Here is a 24,839-nt window from a genome sequence, read left to right as displayed (position 1 = left end):
TCCTGGCTATTATAAACAGTGCTGCGATGAACATTGGGGTACACGTGTCTCTTTCAATTCTGGTTTCCTCAGTGTGTATGCCCAGCAGTGGGACTGCTGGGTCATAAGGCAGTTCTAGTTCCAGTTTTTTAAGGAATCTCCACACTGTTCTCCATAGTGGCTGTACTAGTTTGCATTCCCACCAACAGTGTAAGAGGGTTCCCTTTTCTCCACACCCTCTCCAGCATTTATTGCTTGTAGACTTTTGGATCGCAGCCATTCTGACTGGCGTGAAATGGTACCTCACTGTGGTTTTGATTTGCATTTCTCTGATAAGGAGTGGCGCTGAGCATCTTTTCATGTGTTTGCTGGCCATTTGTATGTCTTCTTTGGAGAAATGTCTATTAAGCCAACTTTTTCACTCTCCTCTTTCACTTTCATCAAGAGGCTTTTTAGTTCCTCTTCACTTTCTGCATTAAGTGTGGTGTCATCTGCACATCTGAGGTTATTGATCCTTCTCCCAGCAATCTTGATTCCAGCTTGTGCTTCATCTACCCACGATTTTCTCTGTATAGAAGTTAAATAAGCAGGGTGACAACATACAGCCTTGATGCACTCCTTTTCCTACATGGAACCAGTCTATTGTTACATGTTTAGCTCTAACTGTTGCTTCTTGACCTGCATACAAATTTCTCAGGAGGCAGATCAGGTGATCTGGTATTCCCATCTCTTGAAGAATTTTCCACAGTTTCTTGTGATCCACACAGTCAAAGACTTTGGCATAGTCAATAAAGCAGAAGTAGATGTTTTTCTAGAACTCTTTTGCTTTTTTGATGATCCAGCGGATGTTGGCAATTAGATCTCTGGTTCCTCTTCCTTTTCTAAATGCAGCTTGAACATCTCAAAGTTCATGGTTCACGCATTGCTGAAGCCTGGCTTGGAGAAGTTTGAGCATTATTTTGCTAGCAGGTGAGATAAGTGCAATTGTGCGGTAGTTTGAGCATTCTTTGCACTGCCTTTCTTTGGGATTGGAATGAAAACTGACCTTTTCCAGTCCTGTGGACACTGCTGAATTTTCCAAATTTGCTGGCATATTGAGTGCAGCACTTTCACAGCATCATCTTTTAGGAATTCAAATAGCTCCACTGCAATTCCATCACCTCCACTAGCTTTGTTCATAGTGATGCTTCCTAAGGCCCACTTGACTTTGCACTGCAGGATGTCTGGCTCCAGGTGAGTGATCACACCATCGTGATTATCTGAAATACTCTAGCAAGCACCAAAATGTTCCTTTTTGACCATCTCTGGGCCAACTACCAATTAGTCTCATGGAAGACTGAAATAAACACTTTGTTTATACACAATCTTTACTAGTTCAGCTGGTAAAGAATCCGCCTGCAATATGGCAGAAGCTGGTTTGATTCTTGGGTTGGGAAGATCTGCTGGAGAAGGAAAAGTTTACCCACTCCAGTATTCTGGTCTGGAGAATTCCATGGACTAGACAGTCCTTGGTCGCAAAGAGTTGGACAAGACTGAGCAACGTTCACTTTAGTGTGAAAAAGGAACTGTTCTTTGGATTTCATTGTAAATATTTTGGAAATTTCAAAAAATAAAACTTATCCATACTGTACTAAGCTGTATGCTTAGTACAATAAGAAAATAAAAACTCACTGAAATAAAAATCACATATGACAGAGAATATGATGACCTACATGGCCTTCTAGAACTAACACCAAAAAAAGATTACCTTTTCATCATAGTGTACTAGAATGCCAAAGTAGGAAGTCAAGAGATATCTCGAGTAATAGGCAGGTTTGGCTTTGGAGTACAAAATGAAGCAGGGCAAAGGCTAACAGAGTTTTGCCAAAAGAATGCACTGGTCATAGCAAATACCCTTTTCCAGCAACATAAGAGATGACTCTACACACGGACAACACCAGATAGGCAATACCAAAATAAGATTAATTATATTCTTTGTAGCTAAAGACGGAGAAGCTCTATATGGTTAGCAAAAAGACGAACAGGAGCTGACTGTGGCTCAGATCATGAATTCCTTATTGCAAAATGAAGAAAGTAGGGAAAACCACTAGACCATTCAGGTATGACCTACATTAAATCACTTATAATTACACACTGGAGATGACAAAGAGATTCAGGGGATTAAATGTGATAGACAGTGCCTGAAGAACTTTGGACAGAGGTTTGTGACATTGTACAGGAGGCAGTGATCAAGACCATCCCCAAGAAAAAGAAATGTAAAAAGGCAAAATGGTTGTCTGAGGAGGCCTTACAAATCACTGAGAAAAGAACAGAAGCGAAAGGCAAAAAGAAAAGGAAAGATATACCCATCTGAATGTGGAGTTCTAAAGAAAAGCAAGGGGAAACAAGAAAGCCTTCCTCCGTGATCAATGCAAAGAAATAGAGGAAAACAATATAATGGGAAAGACTAGAGATCTCTTCAAGAAAATCAGAGATACCACTGGAAAATTTCATGCAAAGACTGGCATAATAAAGGACAGAAATAGTACGGACCTAACAGAAGCAGAAGATATTAAGAAAATGTGGCAAGAATACACAGAAGAGCGATACAAAAAAAGACCTTAAAAACCTAGATGAAAGTGAAAGAGGAGAGTGAAAAAGTGGGCTTAAAACTCAACATTCAAAAAACTAAGATCATGGCTTCTAGTCCCATCACTTCATGGCAAATAGATGGGGAAACAATGGAAACAGTGAGAGTTTTATTTTCTTGGGCTCCAAAATCATTCCAGATGGTGCAGCCATGAAATTAAACGACACTTGCTCCTTGGAAGAAAAGCTATGACCAACCTAAACAGCATATTAAAAAGCAAAGACATTACTGTGCTGATAAAGGTCCATCTAGTCAAGGCTATGGTTTTTCCAGTAGTCACGTATGGATATAAGAGCTGGACCAAAAAGAAAGCTGAGCGCCGAAGAATTGATGCTTTTGAACTGTGGTCTTAGAGAAGATTCTGAAGAGTCCCTTGGACTGCAAGGAGATCCAACCAGTCCATCCTAAAGGAGATCAGTCCTGAATATTCATTGGGAGGACTGATGCTGAAGCTGAAACGCCAATACTTTGGCCACCTGATGCGAAGAATGATGTCATTTGAAAAGACCCTGATGCTGGGAAAGACTGAAGGTGGAAGAAGGGGACAACAGAGGATGAGATGGTTGGATGGCATCACCAACCTGATGGACGTGAGTTTGAGCCAGCTCTGGGAGTTGGTGATGGACAGGGACGCTTGGCGTGCTACAGTCTGTGGGGTCACAAAGAGTCGGACACAACAGAGCTACTGAACTGAGCTGATGAAAAAGAAGTCACCATATAAGCTACAAAGTGTTTCATCCATTTATTTTCACAAACACTCAAATCATTCCAGTATAATTAACTGGTTTGCTTCAAAATTCCACAGATTCACAGAATGCTAGAGTTAAAAGGAAACACGGAGATCTACTTTGCTTTTATTTTAGAGGTGGGAAAACCAAATTACTTGCTTAATATAATTTCTGATGTTGATTCAGAAAGACAAACATTAGGTGTCGATAAAATGGCATCCTAGTCATTCATATACATGCTTACCGTGCCTATTACAAAATGACTGCTTTTTGGGTAATATATATATATTACTCCTTGCCTAGAGAAACTCTGGAAAATACTACATGTAATAGCATTTTCTTCTTTCATTCTCCTTACATTTAAAAAATAGTGTGAGTATAGAATTTTATAAAGTTGAGGTAAAATACATAACATTTTATATTGTTGGAAGAAAATGCTATTATATGTAGTATTTTCCAGAGTTTCTCTAGGCAAGGAGTAATATATATATATTACCAAAAAAGCAGTCATTTTGTAATAGGCACGGTAAGCATGTATATGAATGGGGCTTCTCTGGTGGCTCAGACAATAAAGCGTCTGCCTGCAATGTGGGAGACCTGGGTTCGATTCCTGGGTTGGGAAGATCCCCTGGAGAAGGAAATGGCAATCCACTCCAGCACTCTTGCCTGGAAAATCCCATGGATGGAGGAGCCTGATAGGCTGCAGTCCATGGGGTCACAAAGAGTCGGACACGACTGAGCGACTTCACTCACTCACTCACTCATCACTTAATTTTATGCCACATTTTTTTAATCTCATTCAAAGATTTATAAAACCACTTTTATTAAGGCTATACAACATTCTTTAATTTGACTCTGCCATACTTGATGCAACCATCATTCTCCTATCACCAGGCACTGTGGTTATAAATAACCATGCACATAAATCTTTGTATTTCTCATTATTTCCTTAGAAGAAAAACCCACACGTAAGATTACTGGGTTTCCCTTGTGGCCTGGTAAAGAATCCATCTGCAATGCAGGAAACCTGGGTTCAATCTCTGGGTCAGGAAGATCCCCTGGAAAAGGGAATGGCTACCCATGCCAGTATTCTTGCCTGAAGAATTCCTTGGAGAGAGGAGCTGGTGGGCTACAGTCCATGCGACTGCAGAGTCGGACACGAATGACTGGCTAACACTTTCACTCTCACAAGATTACTGTGTCAAACAATATGCATATTTTGATGATTCTATACATAGATGCCCAAACTGCCATCCAGAATGACGGTTTAGACCGACATCAGTGGAGAAGTGTATAACACCTGTTTTACTGCGTCCCTCATCCGCTTTATGGATTAATCCAGGGAAGATTCATCCAATAAAGATTATACCACATTCCCCACAACTTTCATTTGTCTTGCTGGGCATTCATAACGTGAAACTCTGTTTAAAAATCACCTGGTCCTAGAACACTTTTTGTATCAGTACAAAGTAGTCTTTCATGGGAGGGGGGGAGGCCCACATTGCAAGGTTTTAAAATAATCAATTTTCCAGGAATAACTATCAGAAAAACCATTCAATGTTTTGGAAAATCATGTTACACCACAACTCATGGCATTTGGGTTGCTATACAATCATATAGTTTATCAGTTTGCATTTAGAGTTACTGGGATCATTTCACTACTTCACTACATTTCTAATGTAGTCATGGTCAAACATTTGTCAATCACTGTACTGTTTATTAGAAAGTACTTTTTTCTTTCTATTGAATCAGGGTAATGTGTTGATTTTTAAATTAAAGATGTACTCATCCATGAATTTTATTTTAGGATTCAAGAGACCCTTGCATTTGTTGAGGTCCCATACCATTATTGGGGTTTTTAATTTTTGAGGACTAGTCTTTGAGTATTTCCTTTGATGTCTTTAGTCTATTTCTTTCTAAATTTGTACACCTAATGAGAAAACTTATGCTTTGGTTCATTCAGCTTTCTAAAGCACTGTTTCGAGGGCTGAACGTGAGATCAGGAGCCATGATATTCTGCATCAGAACACTCAACTTATTTCCATAGGTTCTACTTCTCAAGGCTCTACTTTTCTCTTTGTTTAAAGTTCTATTGGTTTCTTTATTGGCTTGTTGCTGGTGAATTTCTGATTGCCATTCTTGCTACGATTACTTGGTTGACCATTTGGTTAGCTTTTGGGGATGAAGGCTGTGATCCTGCTTCACTTGGTAGTTCTTTTTTTTTGGCATACTCTTTGGATAGAGTGCTTTTGAACAGACCATCTCAATAAATATTTTCTTTAGTATAAAAAGATGAGTCCTTCAATTACTTTGTGATAAGTGAAAATTTACTACAAGCTTTTCTAATCTCAACTGCATTCTTCTTACAGCTAATAAAGTGTGAGTCTACTCAGGGTCCATTATCACGTATTATACCACTTCCAAAAATATTAGCTAATATTTATTGAGTGATGACAATGTGCCAGTCACTGTTCTAAGAGCTTCACATTTATTATCTCATTAATCTGGCAAGAACCTGTGAAGTAGATATTATCTTCATAGGAAACTTAGGTGCAGAGAAGCTACTTACTAATTTGCCTAAGGTCACATAGCTAGTGTGGCAAGGCAGGGATTTCCTTTTTGGTCATCTGATATCAAACCCAAGTTATTCCTCTACCACCTTATTGCCTCCTAAGTTTTTAGGGTGCTCCCTTTGCCTCAAAAACTTACTGTGCTTCACTACAGATTTTTTGATGACCACCTTCTCCTTACAGCCTACTACAGATGCTTAATAAATATTTATTACTTAAATGAAATAATTATCCGCTTTCCCCTCATCTCTTCTAATGTGCCTTGCCCTTTTAGCAACAAGGACAAACTAAAGTCCCAAATACTGCTTTACTCACTTCTGAGTGATAAAGAGATAATCAGGTTCTACAAACTGAAAAACAACATGATACACTTAAGAGTTTTCGCCTGTATTTTCTGAGTTGACCAGTGCTAAAGGGAAATGCATGGAGCTCTTTTGGGGGTTTCATTGCACAGCCCTGATATCACATTTGCTTTGAAGAGGAGATTTGTTGGTAGCACTGTATAAGAATTAGGTACTTTTCTCTCATCTCTGGCAGAAGCAGTTCTGTGTTTCCTGGCAGCTCAAATCACCAATCGTGTACCCTGCTAGCCCTGGCAACCACTGGTACAGCAGATCTTTTCAAGCTACCCGTGTGCCCATCAGAACTTGCTGTGCTATTGCTTAGTTTGTCAGATTTCCAACAATAAATTAATAGGCGGTCAAGCATATCAACAGATTATACATCTTACGTAGCACGCCTGATTTAGAGTGAAAGGTTAGTGGATATAACATGCTAACACAGAAAAAGTTACTATAGTTTCAGATACTCTGATAGGCTGACAGCTTTGGCATTATTTTGAGATAGGTAAGTCTCCTGCCTTGCTGCCAAGTCAGTCCCCACAAATAATATTAAAGAATTTTCTTAGAGACATTAAGGCATGTACATATATAATGCAAATAGATAAAAAGATAATGTAAAAAGAAATACAATCTTGAGTTTTTAAATAAAAACAGGCAGTTTTAGTAGCCTATGGTAAAGGAATAGTGCGGTAGGCATAGAATGATGAGGAGAATGGGAGTCTCTTCATGTAGAAAACAACTCTTCAAGACAGAATCTATGTATGTAAACTAATTCAATGTGGCAAAGAACTTTCATAAGTTAGAGATACATAACAGCACCAGAGAAAAATGTATACATGGTAAGTAAGTGTGGATCACAAGGAGAAATTGAGACAACAATGGTTTGGATAGAGCTAATTAAAAATATATTTACAAAATTAAAAGGTTAAATTTGAAATACATTTGTTAAGAGGAAGAACTGTTTGAGGCTACGAATCTAATTATTTGTATTTTAATAAAAAAAGATGCAATGGTGTCATTTGAAAACTGAGCTAATACATTTTGAAAATTACTTACGCTAATGACTGATGAAGTAGCTGACAAGTTTAAACCTTCAAGATCAGCTATCAGGCTTGGAGAAAGAGCTGGGGTGGGAAGCGCAACTGGAGAGGACACCGGGTTGACTGTAAGTAAAGGGCCAAATTAGCACATGTGCATGAAAACTTAATTCACATCACTAAAAGCAACATTTTTATTTTGCTGGTAAATCTAATTAAATTCTTTGATTAATAAGTCTATGACACTCCTATTTAACACCTTGATTTAGTCAAGCTATTATCAAGTCATGGCAGTTATCAGTCTTAGCTTTCAAAACATAATGACAAATCCTGTAACAAAATAAGAATATAAATCCCTTGAGTGAGACTTTCTGAAAATTTTAATCTCCTAACATTATCACTAACATTAATCACCCAGTAACTTAACCAAAAGAAAAAGGTAAAGGAACATTTTTTCAGACTAATGTAAAGGATAACGACAGCTCTCAAGAGTCTTCCAGTTGGGTTATAAGCCTTAAAAGAGTGTTTATTAAATCTTTTCTCTATTTTATTCTCCACTGTAATAATTATAAGGGGCCCAGACTACCTAATTCACTTCTAGTTATACTTTGTCAGCAAAAGCTATGAGCTAGATAGAAATACTTGATTCTATCAATAAAAAAATTTGGAAATCTTTTTTAAACCCAAATTTGATCACGTCACTGTCATGCTTAAAACTCTTCAAAGATTTACAATTATGTACAAAAATAAAGTCCAATTCCTTATTTAAATGCACAAGGTCTTCTATGATCTAGCTCTCCACTGCCCGATAGAACTTTCTGAGATGCTGGAAACGTTCTGTAACTGTAATGGCCAACATGACGGCCATTAGCCTGTATACCAGTTGCACTCCTGAAATGTGGCTAGTGTGATCAAAGAACTGCATTTTAAAATCTAATTAAACTTAAGCAGCTACATGTGGCCAGTGGCCAGCATACTAGGCAGGCCTAGGTTAGCTCCAATCTCACCAGTCGTCCCTACGTCTTAGCTCCACCAAGTACGTTTCCAAGATCTTGTCTCATGTTCTGAGCCTTGCATATTCTACTCCCTGTGCCTAAATGCCCTTCTCTGGCTTGCTCGCCTTGCAATCTGTATCCATTAAGATGTCACTGAGGGGGGAGGCACAACTAGACTCCCTGAAACACAGTTTTGTGTGTCTTCTTTGTTCTACTGGTATACTAGGATACACTTCAACAACTACTTCTCTTGTAATATGAATGTGTGTCTTTAAATGTTTTCATTTCTCCTGGTCTGTGTGAGTGGACTCTGACACATTAATTTTCAGTATTTAGTCATTGTTGAACTGTTTGTTGAATGAAATAAATTTAAATGTGGAAAAAGTTTTAGCTTCCAACAAGTTCTCACTCTATCACAACACTATAAAGTAAGTAACATTTACTTCATGTGGCATCACTTTTCAAGCATCTTTTTCTCACTTTAGTCTCACAATATCTTGTAAATTAGGTAGAACAAATATTAATTCATAAAATTATCATTAAATATTTTTTGAACAATGGAGCAAGTGAGAGACAAAGAAGTTCAAGATATGGTCCCTGACTTCAAGAAACTTAAAACCCAACTGAGAAAAAAAGATATACATGCTTGAAGACAAAAAAAAAGTAACAATACAGTGCATAAATGATATTGCCAAAAGAAGAAAAGTTTCAAAAAGGAAATCTGAAAATCTCAACATGCCCAAGAGAAAAAGCAGCATGGAGGCTGGGTGGAGGAGGGAGTGGAGCCCCTCAGCTGCTCCCCTGCACTCTTAAAGGAGTGTGTTCTTAGTGTGAAGCACAGCTATAGCACCTCCACGCTTCCTTAGACATATGTCAAAAACCACTAACAATTAGCAAATGCCATAGGGAACTGCAAAAAAAGGATCTATGGGGATAGAGTGGTAAGAGAAGGTTTGGTGAGTAGGAGGGAATGAAGCTCGGTTTTAAATTAAGGGTAGAATTCAAATTAAAAGAAAAGGAAGAAGGTGGTTAGTTACTGAATGAGATGATGTAAACAAAGGCTGAGAGGTGGGAATGAAAAGCTCAGGGGATTGGATTTATCCTACAAATCAAAGAGAACTATTAAAATCTACCAGAAAGAGGAGTAGTAAGATATATGGTACTGCATAATAATTAGTCAGAGGCTAGGGTAAGAGACAGACTGAAGAAACGTAAAGAGCACTCAGGTTGGCAGTGAGGAAGAATTTACGATAGTTTAGGCACGATATGATGAGGACTGAAGTAAGATAATGGTATGAATAGGCAGAAGGGGCACTGATATAAAGACAGTGTAAAACGAAGCATATGGAGATTAAAACTTGCAAGATCATAAAACAAGTGAATGGAAGAACCACCGTAGGACTAGAAATTGGTTCTTCTAATTTGAATCAAAATGTGCTGCCTTTCCATGCAACATGTAACTTTTCCAGCGGGCTCTAAGCGCATGTTTGTCCATTTGTTTGTCTATCCAACCAATCCAAAATATTAGATGACCACGTAAGAAATAAAAAACTGAGTATGAAATAGCCTCTGATTTTAATCACAGCTTGGCCAAAGACAGAGAAGAACAATTCACACCACAGGTAAGCCTGACTCTTACAGGAAAACATATAAGCTTTTAGTATCATTTCAGAAGACTGAGGTTCTGGGATTAAAGAAATGATTACACATCTGTTTACAGGTCTGGGAAGATGGAAGCTGGCACTGAAAGTTTATCCTAAATAGGATTCTGCAGGCAGCTGACTATGGTGAATAAATGAGTAAGAAATAAAACAACTCTATAGTTCTTTTTTTTTTAAGGCATACAAATTAAAATGAGATACCATTTCCACCTATCAAACTGGCAAAGTCAATTTTTAAATACAAAACCCAGCACTGATAAAGCAGGGTAAAGGGAATCTGGCACTCTCATAATACTACTGTGTAAGTTGGTACCAACTCTGTGGAAGGCAACTTTAGATAGAATTCTTCATAGCTTTTGTCCTGGTTATTCTATTTCTGGGAATTTATCTTAAGGATATAGTCATGGAGACAATGCAATAACATACTTACAAAGATGCATACAGCTTCACTGATTAAGACAGCAAGAAATGGAAACAACAGTTAATTAAATAATAAGTTTTATTTCTAACAATAGTAAACTTACAGTATAAAGGATAACCTTACAGTCTAAAAAGTTGTTCAGGAATATTTATGGTAAAGAAAGAAATGTGAATGATAAAGAAAGAAAGAGGTAAATAATAAAACAATCTCAAATCTCCAATTTGGAGGAAAAAGGATTTGCTATGAAAAGATGCTGAACTGATTTGTTAAAATGCTAACCCATTTTCTTTTCAAAACCTTCTACAAAACACTTTCTTTACTAAAGTATATTTAATAATTAGACAGTTGTTCTGATCAAAGTTATGCTTCAAAATCTCAGTAAAACTTTTAATATATAAAAATTTTTAAATGAATAATTACTGGGTATTAAAAACAAACAGAAATAGATCCTAGGTTGAGTTAAATGTAACTTGGGATGAAATTTCCCTTTAAAAAAAAAAACTTACATTTAAATTCTTAAAACTTAGTATTTAAGAAAATCTTTATTTCTATATACTTTTTAAAAAGCTTTAAAAAGCAGTAATAGAAATTGTATCATTTTATAGGTTTCTCTTTTCTCCTTAGCTGCCAGAAAATCCATTCAAATGTAAGGAGAAAAGGAATGAGTACACTCTAGTACCTTGTAACAGTGACTCTTAATTCCTTTTTAAAGGTCTGACTGTTGTTCTTTTACAGTTTAAAACTTAAAACTTTACACATAAATGTAAAACATTCATTGTCTCAGAGAGATACAGCATAAGTCCCCCCAACCCCCCCCCACCTCATCTGTCTCTAGGTCATTCTTACATCCCATAGGGATCGGAGCTAACATTGTTAAGTATATCTTCTGTAGCCTTCCAGAAATATACAATGTATAATCATATTTGTATTTGTCTGCAGGATATAGTTCTTTTACTTTTTTTACAGAGGAGTCATACTCTTACATGTATCTGTTCGAACTTACAATGTTTCATATATATAATGACATAAACTAGCATATTAAAAAAGTGCTTCACTTTTCTTAAATTGTTATATCACACTATTGGCAGACATTTATTTTCAGAACTGGGCTGTAAAAATAATGCTGCAGTGGAATTTCTATATACCTTTGTACATTTTATTAATTCAACAGTTACTGGGTTCCCACTATCTCCCAGGTGTTGTTCTAGGTGCAAAGAATAACAGTGAGCAAGACAGACAATAAACAATACAAAAAAATATTTAAGATAACTTCAGATAGTGAAAAATGTCATGAAGACCATCGAGAATAATTCCATAAGTATGTAAGAGGTGATCTTTAAGCTGAGATCTGAAAGATAAACAGCGGCTTGCCATCAGGAGAAGATCAGGAAGAGGTGTTCTTAGCAAGGGAAACAGTAGAACAAAGGCCCTTGGCAGGAAGGAGTCTGGCATATTTCAGAAATGCAGAGGAACAGTGTGGATAACAGGTAGGCAGGGGCCAGAGCACTCAGGGAATATGGACGTTAAGTGTAAAATTAAGCCGCTAGGTTACAGAGCCTAAAACAAGGATGGAATAAGAATCTGATTTTGCTAGTTTATCTACAGGATAAACTCCTAGAAAAGAAATCCTAGGTCAAAAGGTGTGTGAAATTTAATATCTTGACAGACATTGCTCAAATGACCTCAAAAAACTGCCCTTATTGATATGCCTATGAAAAACATATGTATGGTATCTGCTTCTCCAAACCTTAACAATATTGGATGTTGCTTTAAAAATCTTAGCCAAGAGGTAAAAAATGATGTATAACTTTAAAATCTTTGCCAGTAAGTGAGAAATTATTCAAATTTGGTTCCAATTTTATTTTTAGTTTCTCTGTGATGTATTTTTCAGTATTATATATTTTAATTTCTCTACAGTAAGGATTTGCCATGACTATTAGAAATAGGCAAGGTAAACAACATATATAGAACAGTTCTATGACAGTATGACATAAATGCATAACTCACACCTGGCACAGGAAAACTATACTGCAGAATGACAGCAGTGTAATATTCAGAAATCTCACTTACTGTTACTCTTCCTCTAGTGCAAACCTACCTGCCCACAACGTTAGTTCTACTGTCTTTCTCACAATTCAGGAGACTTTAAAGGAAGATGAATACACGGCTTTGTAAAGGATTCTAACTTCTTAGAAGTAAATTTGGTGCACAAAGAGTTTTTGCAGTTAAAATATTGATAGATATAAATTTTACTGTTATTCCAAAAGGTTTGTGCTTATTTCTGTTCACACCCCAAGTGTGGCAAGTAGGAAACAGTGATGTCCTTTACATTTCCAATTACATCCCTAATTCCCTATATCCTTAAGTTAGATATCTTGATCCCCATAGTCAACATTTAACAATGTAGAAGTTGTGAGATATGGATAATTATTCACTTAAACCAAACAGCTTAAAATGAATTTGATGCATTTTATTTGACCAATTATACTTATTTAGGTGATACAAAACTAACTGATACACAGAACAGATGGGAAAAAAATACTAATAGAAATAATTTTGATATTTTCTTGTCTATTTATATCTATAAATCTTTTGTAATAGATATTATTTTGAGACATGTAAATGAAAGGTACTATAAAAATGAAAAATATTACTGCTAAGCACAGATTAAAAGATTTAAATTTCAATACTTACAATCATCTAGATCTAGAAGTGAAACATCTTTGGTAAGAGGATTTCTATCTTGCTTTGTCTTTTTTTCTTTCTCCTATAAAATAATAAATATTTTATTTATTGCATATTCTATCTTAAAAATCTATGACATAGTCCTTAACATTTCAAAACAAACATTTTTCCCCTTTGCTTAGTCTTCCAGAAAAAAATCAAATTAAGTTTTTATATGGTTATATGAAATGCTTTTTTGAATCAAAATTTCAGTTAGCACAAGATATTTCTTCTTCACCTTGTAAACTTTAAATATATTTTTTACTTAGAGATTATAAAGGACCTTCAGAAGGAAACTTAAATAATTATTTTATATTCTGACAACTTTTTGCTAACATAAAAATCTAACGTGACTCTTTGGTAGAAAGTATACAAATATTCTCAAAAATAATTTTAAAACAAGTTGATTTAAGAAAAAGAAATGCTTAAACAATACATGCTTAGCTCTGGGCTTGGGATAGCTCAGCTTTTCTGAGAGGCAGTCTGTAACAGGCACTGTACTAGGAAGTTACATTTCAACACTGTTTTGCATTAGACTTCTTTTGCCAAAGCTATTAATTAAAAACAATAAATATTTTCAGGCTCTTGCTCTTTAGGGTTGCAAAGAATTAATTTACTTTCTTTTCTATTTTCCTTTGGGGAGGGTAAAGTATTCCAATATTTCTATACATAATTAGGGCTTCTCCCACCTCAAATTTGCTTATTCAGTCTATTATAGTTTTGAAATGTGGATACCTGTAGATTATAGATTCCTAAGCCTCAAGGTAGTCACAGTTTGTTTAGAGATTCAGAAAAGATGTGTAACCATGAAAAAAAAAAAAGGCACAGTACTGAGTAGAAGTATAAACTATTAAAGACCAACAAGGATTAGGGTATTAAACAGATTTATTTGGGCCATCGTTACCTAACTTTATACTTTTTTTACAATAAACCTTCACAAGTTGAAGGCCAAAACTTAAGCTTATGACAAAATGTTGTTGTACACCTATTCAGTCATTCATTGATTCATACATATGTATAGAATTTTTAATAGATTCTGTGCTAAGCAACGGAAGTAACACAACCAAGACAGACACAGTCTAGTACCTGCCTTCAGATGACTTATAATCCACCAAAGGAGTTTTTATCTTATTGCTAATGTAAGTAACTACAAATATTTTTGAAGTAGTCCTTTAACTACAGAAAGGTATCACTAAAGCAAAAGGTACCTTACTGACATTTAAAGTCTGTACAGTGTTAGAGCTCTTATAGTAGTGAACATACATGAACAAGAGCAATATATCACATAACATATCCGGTAACATTTTAAAACGATTTAAATCCTGTTTTTTCCCCCCTTCCGCCAATACTCAGAAAAATTATTTTCAAGGATCACACAATAATATATATTAAAATACTAGCTAGAAACATCAGCACTGATTTTCTTCAAAATATTTATTTATGCCACTGAAAACTCCAAATCATCTAGGTGGGTTTTAATTTTCTTTCGTTATTTAAAAACAAAACAAGCATGCTATGTGTCCTTCTCTCCACACCTGAAATAAACAACAATTTCTAGGACTGGAGGAAGAAAAATAAATGTTAGTTCTGAAGCTGAAATGTGAAAGTTGCAGGTAACAAAAACACATTCAGAATGAATATGCCATCTCAACAAGAATAACATTCCTGTGACGAAAGAACATAAAACCAAAAGCTTATCACCATGTGACTTTATCAAAATGCTATGCTGAGCACAATGGGTGTAGCTTCCTATAACCTACAATGGTGCATGGCTGTCTTTATGGAACTGTAACCTCCCCACCTGAAAAATTAGACACCTATCAAATCAGGACAAAGTTAAATCTGGAGGCAGGTCTATATACCTTATTTTCTACTTCACAGCTAAGAGTGTGTAACAATATCTATTAAACACACATCAGGTCACATATAACACAGGACAGAACTGCATGTGGAATTGGCATAATCTCTTATTAGAAGCTTAAAAGAAAAAGAAAAAAAGGCTCTCAAAAGGACAGAATTTCATTGACTTTCTGAGTACAGCAAATAACTGGTGACTGAAATACAACATTAGCAATAGATAACGGTCATTTCTACTGAATTGAAAAAGCCTTGCATTCCGAATCAAGGCTGTAAAAAGCATCGTGATGTGTTTGGCATTCCTCTCTTATTTTTCATTTCTCATTTTAAAAAATCCATAGTAAGTTCAAAACATTTTCATACTTAACGGATCTACTTTAAAAATAAAAATCTGAATTCTAAACAAAGAAGTTAAGAGCCCCATTCCATCAAACATTTCTCCATTTGCAATTCATCTTGGTAATAGAGACAGAACCTGGGTAAATGCATATAGGACTTGAGGCAGGAGATTTTTCTTGCTCAATGCATAATTCATGTGCTCCGCCTGCAAAGTGTGTAAAATGAGAATTTCACACCGCAGCATGAGCCATGGAGCTGCAGAGAAAAGGCAGACGAAATCATATTTTACTGTGTGAATTTTATTTCTTACCCTCCCAATATTTATAGAAAACCATCATTGACAAACCAAACACACTGACAGATCACCCACTGTTTCCATTGTGTTAGTACTTGAGAAGAGATCAGGCAGAAAGATAGACAATTTGTTTTTGTTTATTTTTTTAAATAGAGGATTAGGTTTTTAACAGCTGAGTGACTGTATTAGACTTTTATAAGGACAACAGTAACTGATCTTAAAATCTCACTACAAAAATACCTAGTTATCAATTCATCATCCTCAAATCTCCATTTGTTTCTATGGTATTCGATTATACACCTAAACACATCAACATTTTCAAAATGAAATACAAAGTCACAGGGTTAAGAAACTGATTTCTATTTAACATATTTCATTTCAAATAATAAATAAAAGATTCTGGAAATACTTATTAAGCTCCAAAGAATACAAACAAAAAAAATGTAATAATATACCTTGTAAGGATTTTTAAAAATCTATTATGTATGTTTATCTTCATGCTGATCCAAAAAAAAAAAAGGGAGGGGAAGCAAAAGGAAGATCTAACACAACAAGCATCAAATACGCTTCCTAACTGGAAACCATTATAAAGAGGTTTGAAATTTAAAACTATAAAACAGGATAAATGGTAATATAAGTTTGTCAAACCCACATTATGCTTTGGAAGCAACAAAAATTCAAGGCTTATTTCTAGCCTGACAGGGCAAGGTATCCACAAGAAATATTTTCATATAGAATTACCAAGCAAAGACGATTTAATGATTCTCTTGCCTTCAAGTCATCTAACAAATCTGATTTTAAAAATCTGAGGCTCACACTTACACTTTGTTTTAAAACAAAATTACACTGCCAGAAAATTGAGACTTCTATACAAGTTAAAAAGAAGTCTAAACTGTTAAACAAATCTTCCCTATTAGATTATACCTACTTCAATAAGAAAGACTGCTTAATGGCATTCACTTTGATTTAAAGATCTCAATTGAAGTGAAATGCTATTTCTGTTCTAGAGAACTTAAAATATGAACTAAATTGGAAAAGACATAAATTGAAAGAGGCAAGCCTTTGAATTGTCAGAGTAAAAACTAATATTCTATAGTCTTCAGAGAAGTTATATAATTGCAACAATCATAAATACTTGGAAAAACACAAGTAAACCTTGTTTCCTATTCACAGATAGGCCAGAAAACTAATCAGAAAATAGTTCCTTTCACAATCTATTCATACTACATCCCATATTTACTTTATACCCAAGAATCTTTCACATGGTAGATCTTTTATTGAGGCACGTCTCAATATTTACTGACATCTGAACACTACTCATAAGACAATGACCAGTCCGAAGAGCACAAAAAGATTTAATTAGCTTCTTTGCATCTCTCAAAAAGAGACTAACAAAGCTTTGTGAGATCTCTATAAATGTGATAAAGACCACTGACAAAAGCATCTTAAACACTGCTAGGATATAGAGACAATATTATTTTTCTTAAAGCTAGTAAACATATTAACCTTAATTTTGATTCAAATATGGAAATACTCTCAGTATTAAATGCTATTAGGTACAAATATATTAAATATATCTATTTTCCATCGATAGATTATTATGCTTAATATAAAGTAAATAATTAAAATACTATTAATATTTTTAAGGAAATACATAAAATTATTCACAATAAATTACCATTATGACTTAAAATTTTTATTATTTTAATCACAGCTTATTTGAATATTTAGCAGGTGCTGCATAGACACTGAGGATATAATCAAAACTACTGAATCACAGTTCAGGTATGAATAGTGGGACGAATAAGGTGATGGCAGAAACAACTATAGTAAGTGGGAATGCCCTAACTTACTGTGTGTGTTAGTCACTCAGTTGTGTCTGACTCTTTGCGACCCCATGGACTATAGCCTGCCAGGCTCCTCTGTCCATAGGATTTCCCAGACAAGAATACTGGAGTGGGTTGCCATCTCCTAACTTATTGGCTGATAATAAAAACACTGAAGTCATGTTCAATGAAGGAAAAAAACACCCTGGCAACTTAAAAAATATATTTTAAATAAAAATTTTACCATCTGTTCAACACATAACTTTAACTACAGGCAGAATATAACTTAATTATATCAGTAAAATATGGTATAAAGTGATATAAATGTGAATGTCTTCCTGATTTAATATGGCCTGTATTACTCATTTTTTTCTCCAATCTTCTGTGTAAAAATTGAAGTAAGCCAGAAAGAAAAACACCAATACAGTATACGGACACATATATACGGAATTTAGAAAGATGGTAATGATGACCCTGTATGCGAGACAGCAAAAGAGACACAGATGTATAGAACGGACTTTTGGACTCTGGGGGAGAGGGAGAGGGTGGGATGATTTGGGAGAATGACATTGAAACATGTATACTATCATGTAAGAAACGAATTGCCAGTCTATGTTCGATACAGGATACAGGATGCTTGGGGGTGGTGCATGGGGATGATCCAGAGAGATGATATGGGGTGGGAGGTAGGAGGGGGATTCAGGATTAGGAGCTTGTATACACTCGTGGTGGATTCATGTCAATGTATGGCAAAACCAATACAGTATTGTAAAGTAAACTAAAGTTAAAAAAAAAAATCTTTCCTAAACACCCTGTGAAATATGTGAAAGTACTGAAGATACAGAACTATTAAAACTAATTTTGTTATAGGTATTATACAAACTCCAGGAGATAGGAGAGGACAGAGGAGCCTGGTGTGCTACAGGCCGTGAGGTCACTAAGAGTTAGACATAGCAGCTGAACACAAATTATTTCATAAAAGGATTAGACTCAAATTAAAATGTTTATTAAGTTTAGTTCAGAAAAGAACATCTACAAATAAAAATATGCTTGCCCATCAAAATAATTGTAACTGAAGAGAAAGATAGTTTTCTTTGGATATCACTGACAATATCTGACTTCAGTGGAGGCCATCTCCTGATCAGTAAGAGAAACAAACCAACATGACACCAGAACAAACCAACTGACACCATTGAGTTTTATGGAAATGCAGGGGTATGGTGCTGAATGACAACACTTAGGAACAGATAGAATTTAACAACAGTTCTCACCTACTGCCCTACACCATTCTCACCTGACTGTCCCAACAGCATTCATGTGAGTAAAACCCGCTAGTCATTAATATCCTTCAGTCCATGTACTCATTCTCAACTAGAAGTGAGGAACTGCCCTTGATACAAGGCCACTTTCCTCCTCAGCTTATATTTTCTGTAATAAGAGAAAAAATACAAACAGAAGATCAAAGGCATAGGAATGGAAAAGCATACTGTATGTCATGAGAGCCACGAACAGTCCATTGGGATTAGAACACAAGAGGGGTTAATACTGAGGAGGTGGGTTTGGACCTTTGAGCTTGAGGAGTTCACTGAACTCAAAGACCATGGGGTATCTTTACAGGTGACTTTGACAGTAACCTGGCAGCTGTCTGGAAGGACTGGGGCTGGGGAGCTGTCTGAGGATGACAAAGGCAGTGGTGTATGGACTACACAAGGAAGAGATGACTTGTGATGGTGACGGTAGGGAAAGAAGAAACAGGTATGAGAAATAATAAACAACATCTCTAAGACTTGGCAACAGCGCATACAACTAGGATGAAGTAGGGGTCAAAGACAACTGTGGGGCTCCAAATCCGGGGGAAAAGAAAGAATGCCGGTACCAAATGACAGATCACGTCTCTGGGTATATTAGGTTTGGGAAACCAGCAGCTCCTAAGAGGTCTAAGAATCTGGTTTGAATAAGAAAATTTACAGATGTTATCATGGAAGTAATTCAGGGAAATGTTTTAGCTGATGTTACTAGAGTTAATAAGTCTCACAACAGTAAAATGTAGAGGAAATAAAGGACTAAAATTAATCCGCAATTAATATTTTTGAAAAAAAATGTGAACTGAGAAGCACTAACTTTGGAGCAATGTTCACACTTCGGTGTCAGAAGAGGAGTAAAAAGTGAAAAATAAAAAAATTAAAGTGTTAGAAAAGTCAAAAGAAAAAGGATGAAGAGAGTTTCAAGTAGTAGGGATATTGGCATAAGAAGATCAGAGAAGGATAAACTAAGAGAAGGTTCCTGGTTTTGGAGAAAGATCATGGTTGCCTGTTCAGAGAGCAGTACCTATAGGAAGTAAGAGAAGTAGAAATCAATTTAAAAGGGATTAAGAAATAACTGGGTTAAGAGGTAGTAGCTGGAGAACATCTAGATTATTCTTCTAATCTCTCGCTCTCACGCATTCTCTCTCTCTCTCTTCCATTCTCTTCTCCTGTCTTTAAAAGGAGAGACCTGAATGCTTTCGTTGGCGGAGGAGGAACTAAGGAAAAAAGACTGAAGGTGCGATGGAGGTAGAAGACTATCAACCAAGAGTCTAAAAGAAAACAGGACGCTAAGCGGATAGGGATCACTTACTCTGAGCCGCGTTCAAGGATAAAGGAGGAGAGTAAATTGAATTGTGTGTCAGAGAGTAGGGAGACAGGAGATACTCATAGTGAACGGCAGATCAATGTTCTGCAGAAAGCGGATGAGATCAGAGGCTTCAGGTAAGGGGTCACACCTGACCATTAATTTCTAACTAGAAAGGTATTTAAAAAGTTGGAAAAATGCAGGAGACCTAAGAGTGACAAAATATTTTGGGTTCCTTTTAGCACTGGTGTTCTGTAACCCTAATACTGGTCTCTCAGAGAACTGATATTCAAGTTTAAAAATGTTAACACTAATGTTTTATATTTACACAGGGCTTTACATTGATCTTTCACATCTGATTTTTTTATAATAGCACTGAAAGAAGCAGAGTAGGTATAAAGCATTTCTACTTTATAGATGAGGAAACTGAAGCATAAAGATATTATCTTCCAACAAGGAGAACACTATACCCATCTCATAGGACCTCCATAAAATGAACTGTTTTCAAAGCCATATATTCAAGGTACCCCAAGGTCCCATTTTCACGCTCAATATCTCTAAAATACATTGTCCAAATGAAAGAAAACGTTGAGAGAGTAAAAGTATAGCTTTAGCTGGGCTGCAGATTTAAGGTATATGAATTTTTAGCACTAACATACTGTCATGCTAAATTAAGGTAAAACACCCACCATCTGCCTCCATTACTCATAATTTAGAGTGGAAAGCACAACACGGTGCAAGGAGAACTTTCCTACAATTATAGTGTTGTCCATTATTAGAAAACTGGCACACGTGCAATTGCATGCTATGTTTCAAATCACTCAGAAAGAAATAAACAGAAAAAAAAAAGTTATGGTGGCTCCAAGGTGGAGAATACAAATTAAAACAAACAATCCTATAATCTGCCTGTTACAGAAAGGAAAGGCATTACAACATACAGAAAATAAACTATATAAGCAAAACACATAGACACAAAACAATCAACAATGTGAATAAAATCTGAATTTCTCAAGAGTCTTGGATCACTGCATTACTTTGAAATTTCATAATGATGTTCTACAGTAAAATATTTTCAACTACTAAGCAAATTTATCTGATCACTGAAAGTGACAGAGAAGAAATAAACTGAACCTCTGGCCGGGGGCACCTCTGTGGGATTCTAATGTCCAACACTGAATAGGTACTAAAGTCTGCAATTTTTCAACTTTCACAAAACTTCATTAGAATAACTCACTTGTACCCACTTGACAACTCTTAATTTCTTGCTTGGTTATTTTGAAAAAACACTCAGTTTCTAAAGCTCTTTTATTTTGAATAAAATCTTAAGATCATTTTGTAATTTAATATAAGCAGGAAATGAGAGGATATCCAACTCACTGAGTAGTAAGTTTATAAGAGGCCAGATTAATAAACCTAAAAATCTCTATTTTATGTGAATTTTTGAAAAATAAAATCCCATGTTATATACTACACACAGACATAAATTTTAAATATAAATTCAGGTTTAAAATAGGTTTTTCTATAATTAAGAATATTTAAGGACAAATACTAGCCAATGTTTAAAGCACATTTATTCTTTTTTCAAAAATATGGTTACTCTTTAACAATAAATCTTGGATGGAGGAGGACAATTATTACTTTGATGAATTTATTGTCATACTTGCCTACTCGAATGATTTATTCAAGAAATTCATGTTACTAGAACAAATAAATTAAAAAAATCATGCATTTAAAAAAAGCTGAATTCAACAAAAGGTAAGGTGTGATCATACTTTCAACATATGGAATAATACATTTATTCATAAAAACCACTGCATTTGAAACTGAGCACCACCACAATCCATTTATAGGATGGGAATAATAATTAAAGATCAAAAGGATACGTATTAAGTCTGAATTTTGTATTAAAAACTATATTTTCCTTTTTTTTTTTTTTGCTGCTAGCAGACAAGGTTTAGTGCTACAGATATTGTACTAAAAAATCATAATTGCTCTTTTTTTTCAGCCTCACAGTGCAGCATGCAGGATCTTAGTTCCCTGACTGGGGATCAAACCCAGGCCTCCTGCAGTGGAAGCTTGGAGTCTTAACCACTGGTCTACCAGAGAAGTCCCTATAATCATTCTATTGCCACAAGTGGTTCTTGCATTTGTTTTTAAATATGTTACTGCATTTTTATTAATTACTAAAGAATGTATACTCTTTAATTAAACCTTTAAATTTATTATCCAAAATGCCTGATATATTTTTAAAAAGTATATTAGTCTTAATTTCTTATGAAGCATGTACATTTATATTTCTTTGCTCAATACTACTTCTGTGAGGGAATAGTACTGAGTAAAGGGGAAGTCAAAGTCCCCTCTACTTCCCATCTGGCAAAAGCTTCCCTTGTCACATCACAGCCAAGAACAAAAAAGGTCATACTCATAACACTGAGGTCTCTAATTGTGGTTGGAAAAAGTGAAGTTAAAAAAGTTTCTAACTTCTCTGCAGAGTTGAGTTATGAGGGAAGCAATAATCTACAAAAAAAAATCAAAATAAAACCACAGGTGTGGATGAACGAAGATGGTGTTTTAGTTGTCAGTGACATATTAAATTCCTTCCCTGCTTTCTTGATTTTCAACAAACAAAATTTTAGAAGTATTTATTCTTAATTGCAAAAAGGCTAAAGGATATTTACTTTCTGTTACAAAAATGTGTAATCTCTTACCTTAGTAATTTTTCTGGATTCAGATTCACTTTCAGATTCTGATTCTGATTCAGAATCCGAAGAACTCTCTTCTATCGAACTAGATTCACCACTGGAAGACTCTGAAGTTTTAGAGTTTTCTTTTTCCTTATCCACATCTTTAGAATCACTAATCAGAATAATAAAATTTGAAACATTAGATATTTACATTAAAAAGCAGTTTGAAAAATCAAATGACAAGTGTTACAATTTTTCCATTTTGCATATGAATCAAAATCTTTATTAGAGAAGTGTATTTCACTGAGAACCATTTCTTTTTAGTGTATAGACAGTAAAAATGGTTTTAAAATTCCAAAACATGTTAATGAAATAATAATAAAGATAGTAGTATCTATAACTAAATGAATCAGAACCCATTCAAAGCTAAACCATATCACACACACTTCAAGTGCAAAAGATCATAAAATAAGACTAAATGACATAAGTAGAAAATAATAATTAAATGTTTGATTTACTAGGACTACACATTAGGTGCTAACATTAACAACTTCAGAAATACTTAGGCAGATTTTAAACTACTATCTCAAAATACTCATTAAAAATTTAAATACTTATAATCTACTTTTGCTAATACAGACTTGGATTTTATAGATTAGTCTGCCCAAGAAAATGATTTACATATGTTCCCAAATGTGACCCTGTAACATATATGAGAAAACATCAACCAGTAAAAAATAGAATTCTTCTAATGTACTAAATTTTACTAAAAATGTAAGATAATCAGGTAAATACTAAAATTTTAAAATACCAAATGATCAAACCTAAGTGCTGACGTTCACTTTGTTCACTCATTCCCTTATTTAACAAATATTTACTGACTGCCCTCCATGAGCTGGCACTACGTTAGGTGCTAAGAGTAACAGTGGTTAGTAAGATACAGGTATCTCCATACTGCTCCTTTTTAGAGTCTACAGTCAGTCCACTGGAAGATACAGAGAAGTTAAGCTGGCAGTGACAAGAGAGCACGGTAAACAATAAGTAACAAAATATATACTGTGTCCTGAGAATACCTGAAGGAGCATCTAAACAAGACTGGGACCCTTCCCAGAGGAAGAGACACATGAGTTGAAAGAGAGGAATAAGGCAGGAAGAAGGGAAGAGGAAAAGGTCTCCAGGAAGAGATCACACACGGTGTTCTCTCAGGGGAAAAGAGATAGCTTGGAATCTTTATTTTCTCAAGTCTGAGGGTCTAACTTCTCTTTATCATATGTGCGTGTATGTGTATATTGTTTTAAAAATCCACCTTGTGCCAGATAGGATAAGGCAATTCATAAACAATTATCTAATTCAGATGTTTTAGCATGGCAACCCACTCTAGTTTCCTTGGGATTGCCTGGTGGCTCACGTTGTAAAGAATCTGTCTGCAGTGTGGGGGACCTGGGTTTGCTCCCTGGGTTGGGAAGATCCCCTGGAGAAGGGCATGGCAACCCACTCCAGTATTCTTGCCTGGAGAATCCCATGGACAGAGGAGCCTGGAAGGTTACAGTCCACGGAGTCACCAAGAGTTGGATGCGACTGAGCGACTAAGCAGAGCACAGCAGTTATGACTACTGAAGGGTGGTTTTGAAGATACTTAGAGCTCCTTAGCTTTAAAAAATCATCACATAGTTATACTAGCAAAGATTTTTTAAAAAATTCTATGAGTCAAGAGGAAAAACACCTGGGGAGGGTGAGTGGTTAGCCAACTGGAAGAACTGTTATTTCCCTGAACTGATTTTTGTGCAGGAAATATGTGATTGCTGTTTATTAAAAATGGAATCATGGTAACATCTCAGAGCACATGTAATTAGATTTGATGACTAAAAAGTATGTTTTTTTTTTTCCTTCCCCTAGCAAAGAATGGCAATTTATTATCTCCCATTTAGTGGTTAAAACATATACCTAAAATATAAGGTTTAGAATGTATCTGAGATTTCCTTTTATATAACAAACAATTTTTAAAAATTCAAACATGAGTTTAAAAAAGCCTGTTTTTGAAGAAAAAAAATAATGAAACTAACACAATTTATGATTATAAGCTTCTAGCATATTGACTTTTGCTATCAGAAGACACTTAGTGCTCTGAACAAAACTTTGCCTT

At 35.3% G+C, this 24,839-nt stretch overlaps 1 protein-coding gene across 1 annotated transcript in view; it reads right to left on the bottom strand.

Annotated features, from left to right (window-relative positions):
- Positions 1-24,839, bottom strand: part of AP3B1 (adaptor related protein complex 3 subunit beta 1) — a 239,403-nt gene that overhangs the window by 68,117 nt on the left and 146,447 nt on the right. Inside the window, exons 20-22 of the mRNA XM_068963860.1 lie at positions 22,721-22,868; positions 13,056-13,128; positions 7,304-7,410 (exon numbers count right to left, since the gene is read on the bottom strand). Of these exons, the coding sequence (XP_068819961.1) occupies positions 7,304-7,410; positions 13,056-13,128; positions 22,721-22,868 (328 nt within the window). The remainder of the gene's footprint in view (positions 1-7,303; positions 7,411-13,055; positions 13,129-22,720; positions 22,869-24,839) is intronic.

The sequence above is a fragment of the Capricornis sumatraensis genome, chromosome 2 (assembly GCF_032405125.1).
Source record: "Capricornis sumatraensis isolate serow.1 chromosome 2, serow.2, whole genome shotgun sequence".
Taxonomy (NCBI): domain Eukaryota; kingdom Metazoa; phylum Chordata; class Mammalia; order Artiodactyla; family Bovidae; genus Capricornis; species Capricornis sumatraensis.
The sequence above is the reverse complement of the archived record's forward strand: the minus strand, read 5'-3'. Positions and strand labels throughout refer to the sequence as shown.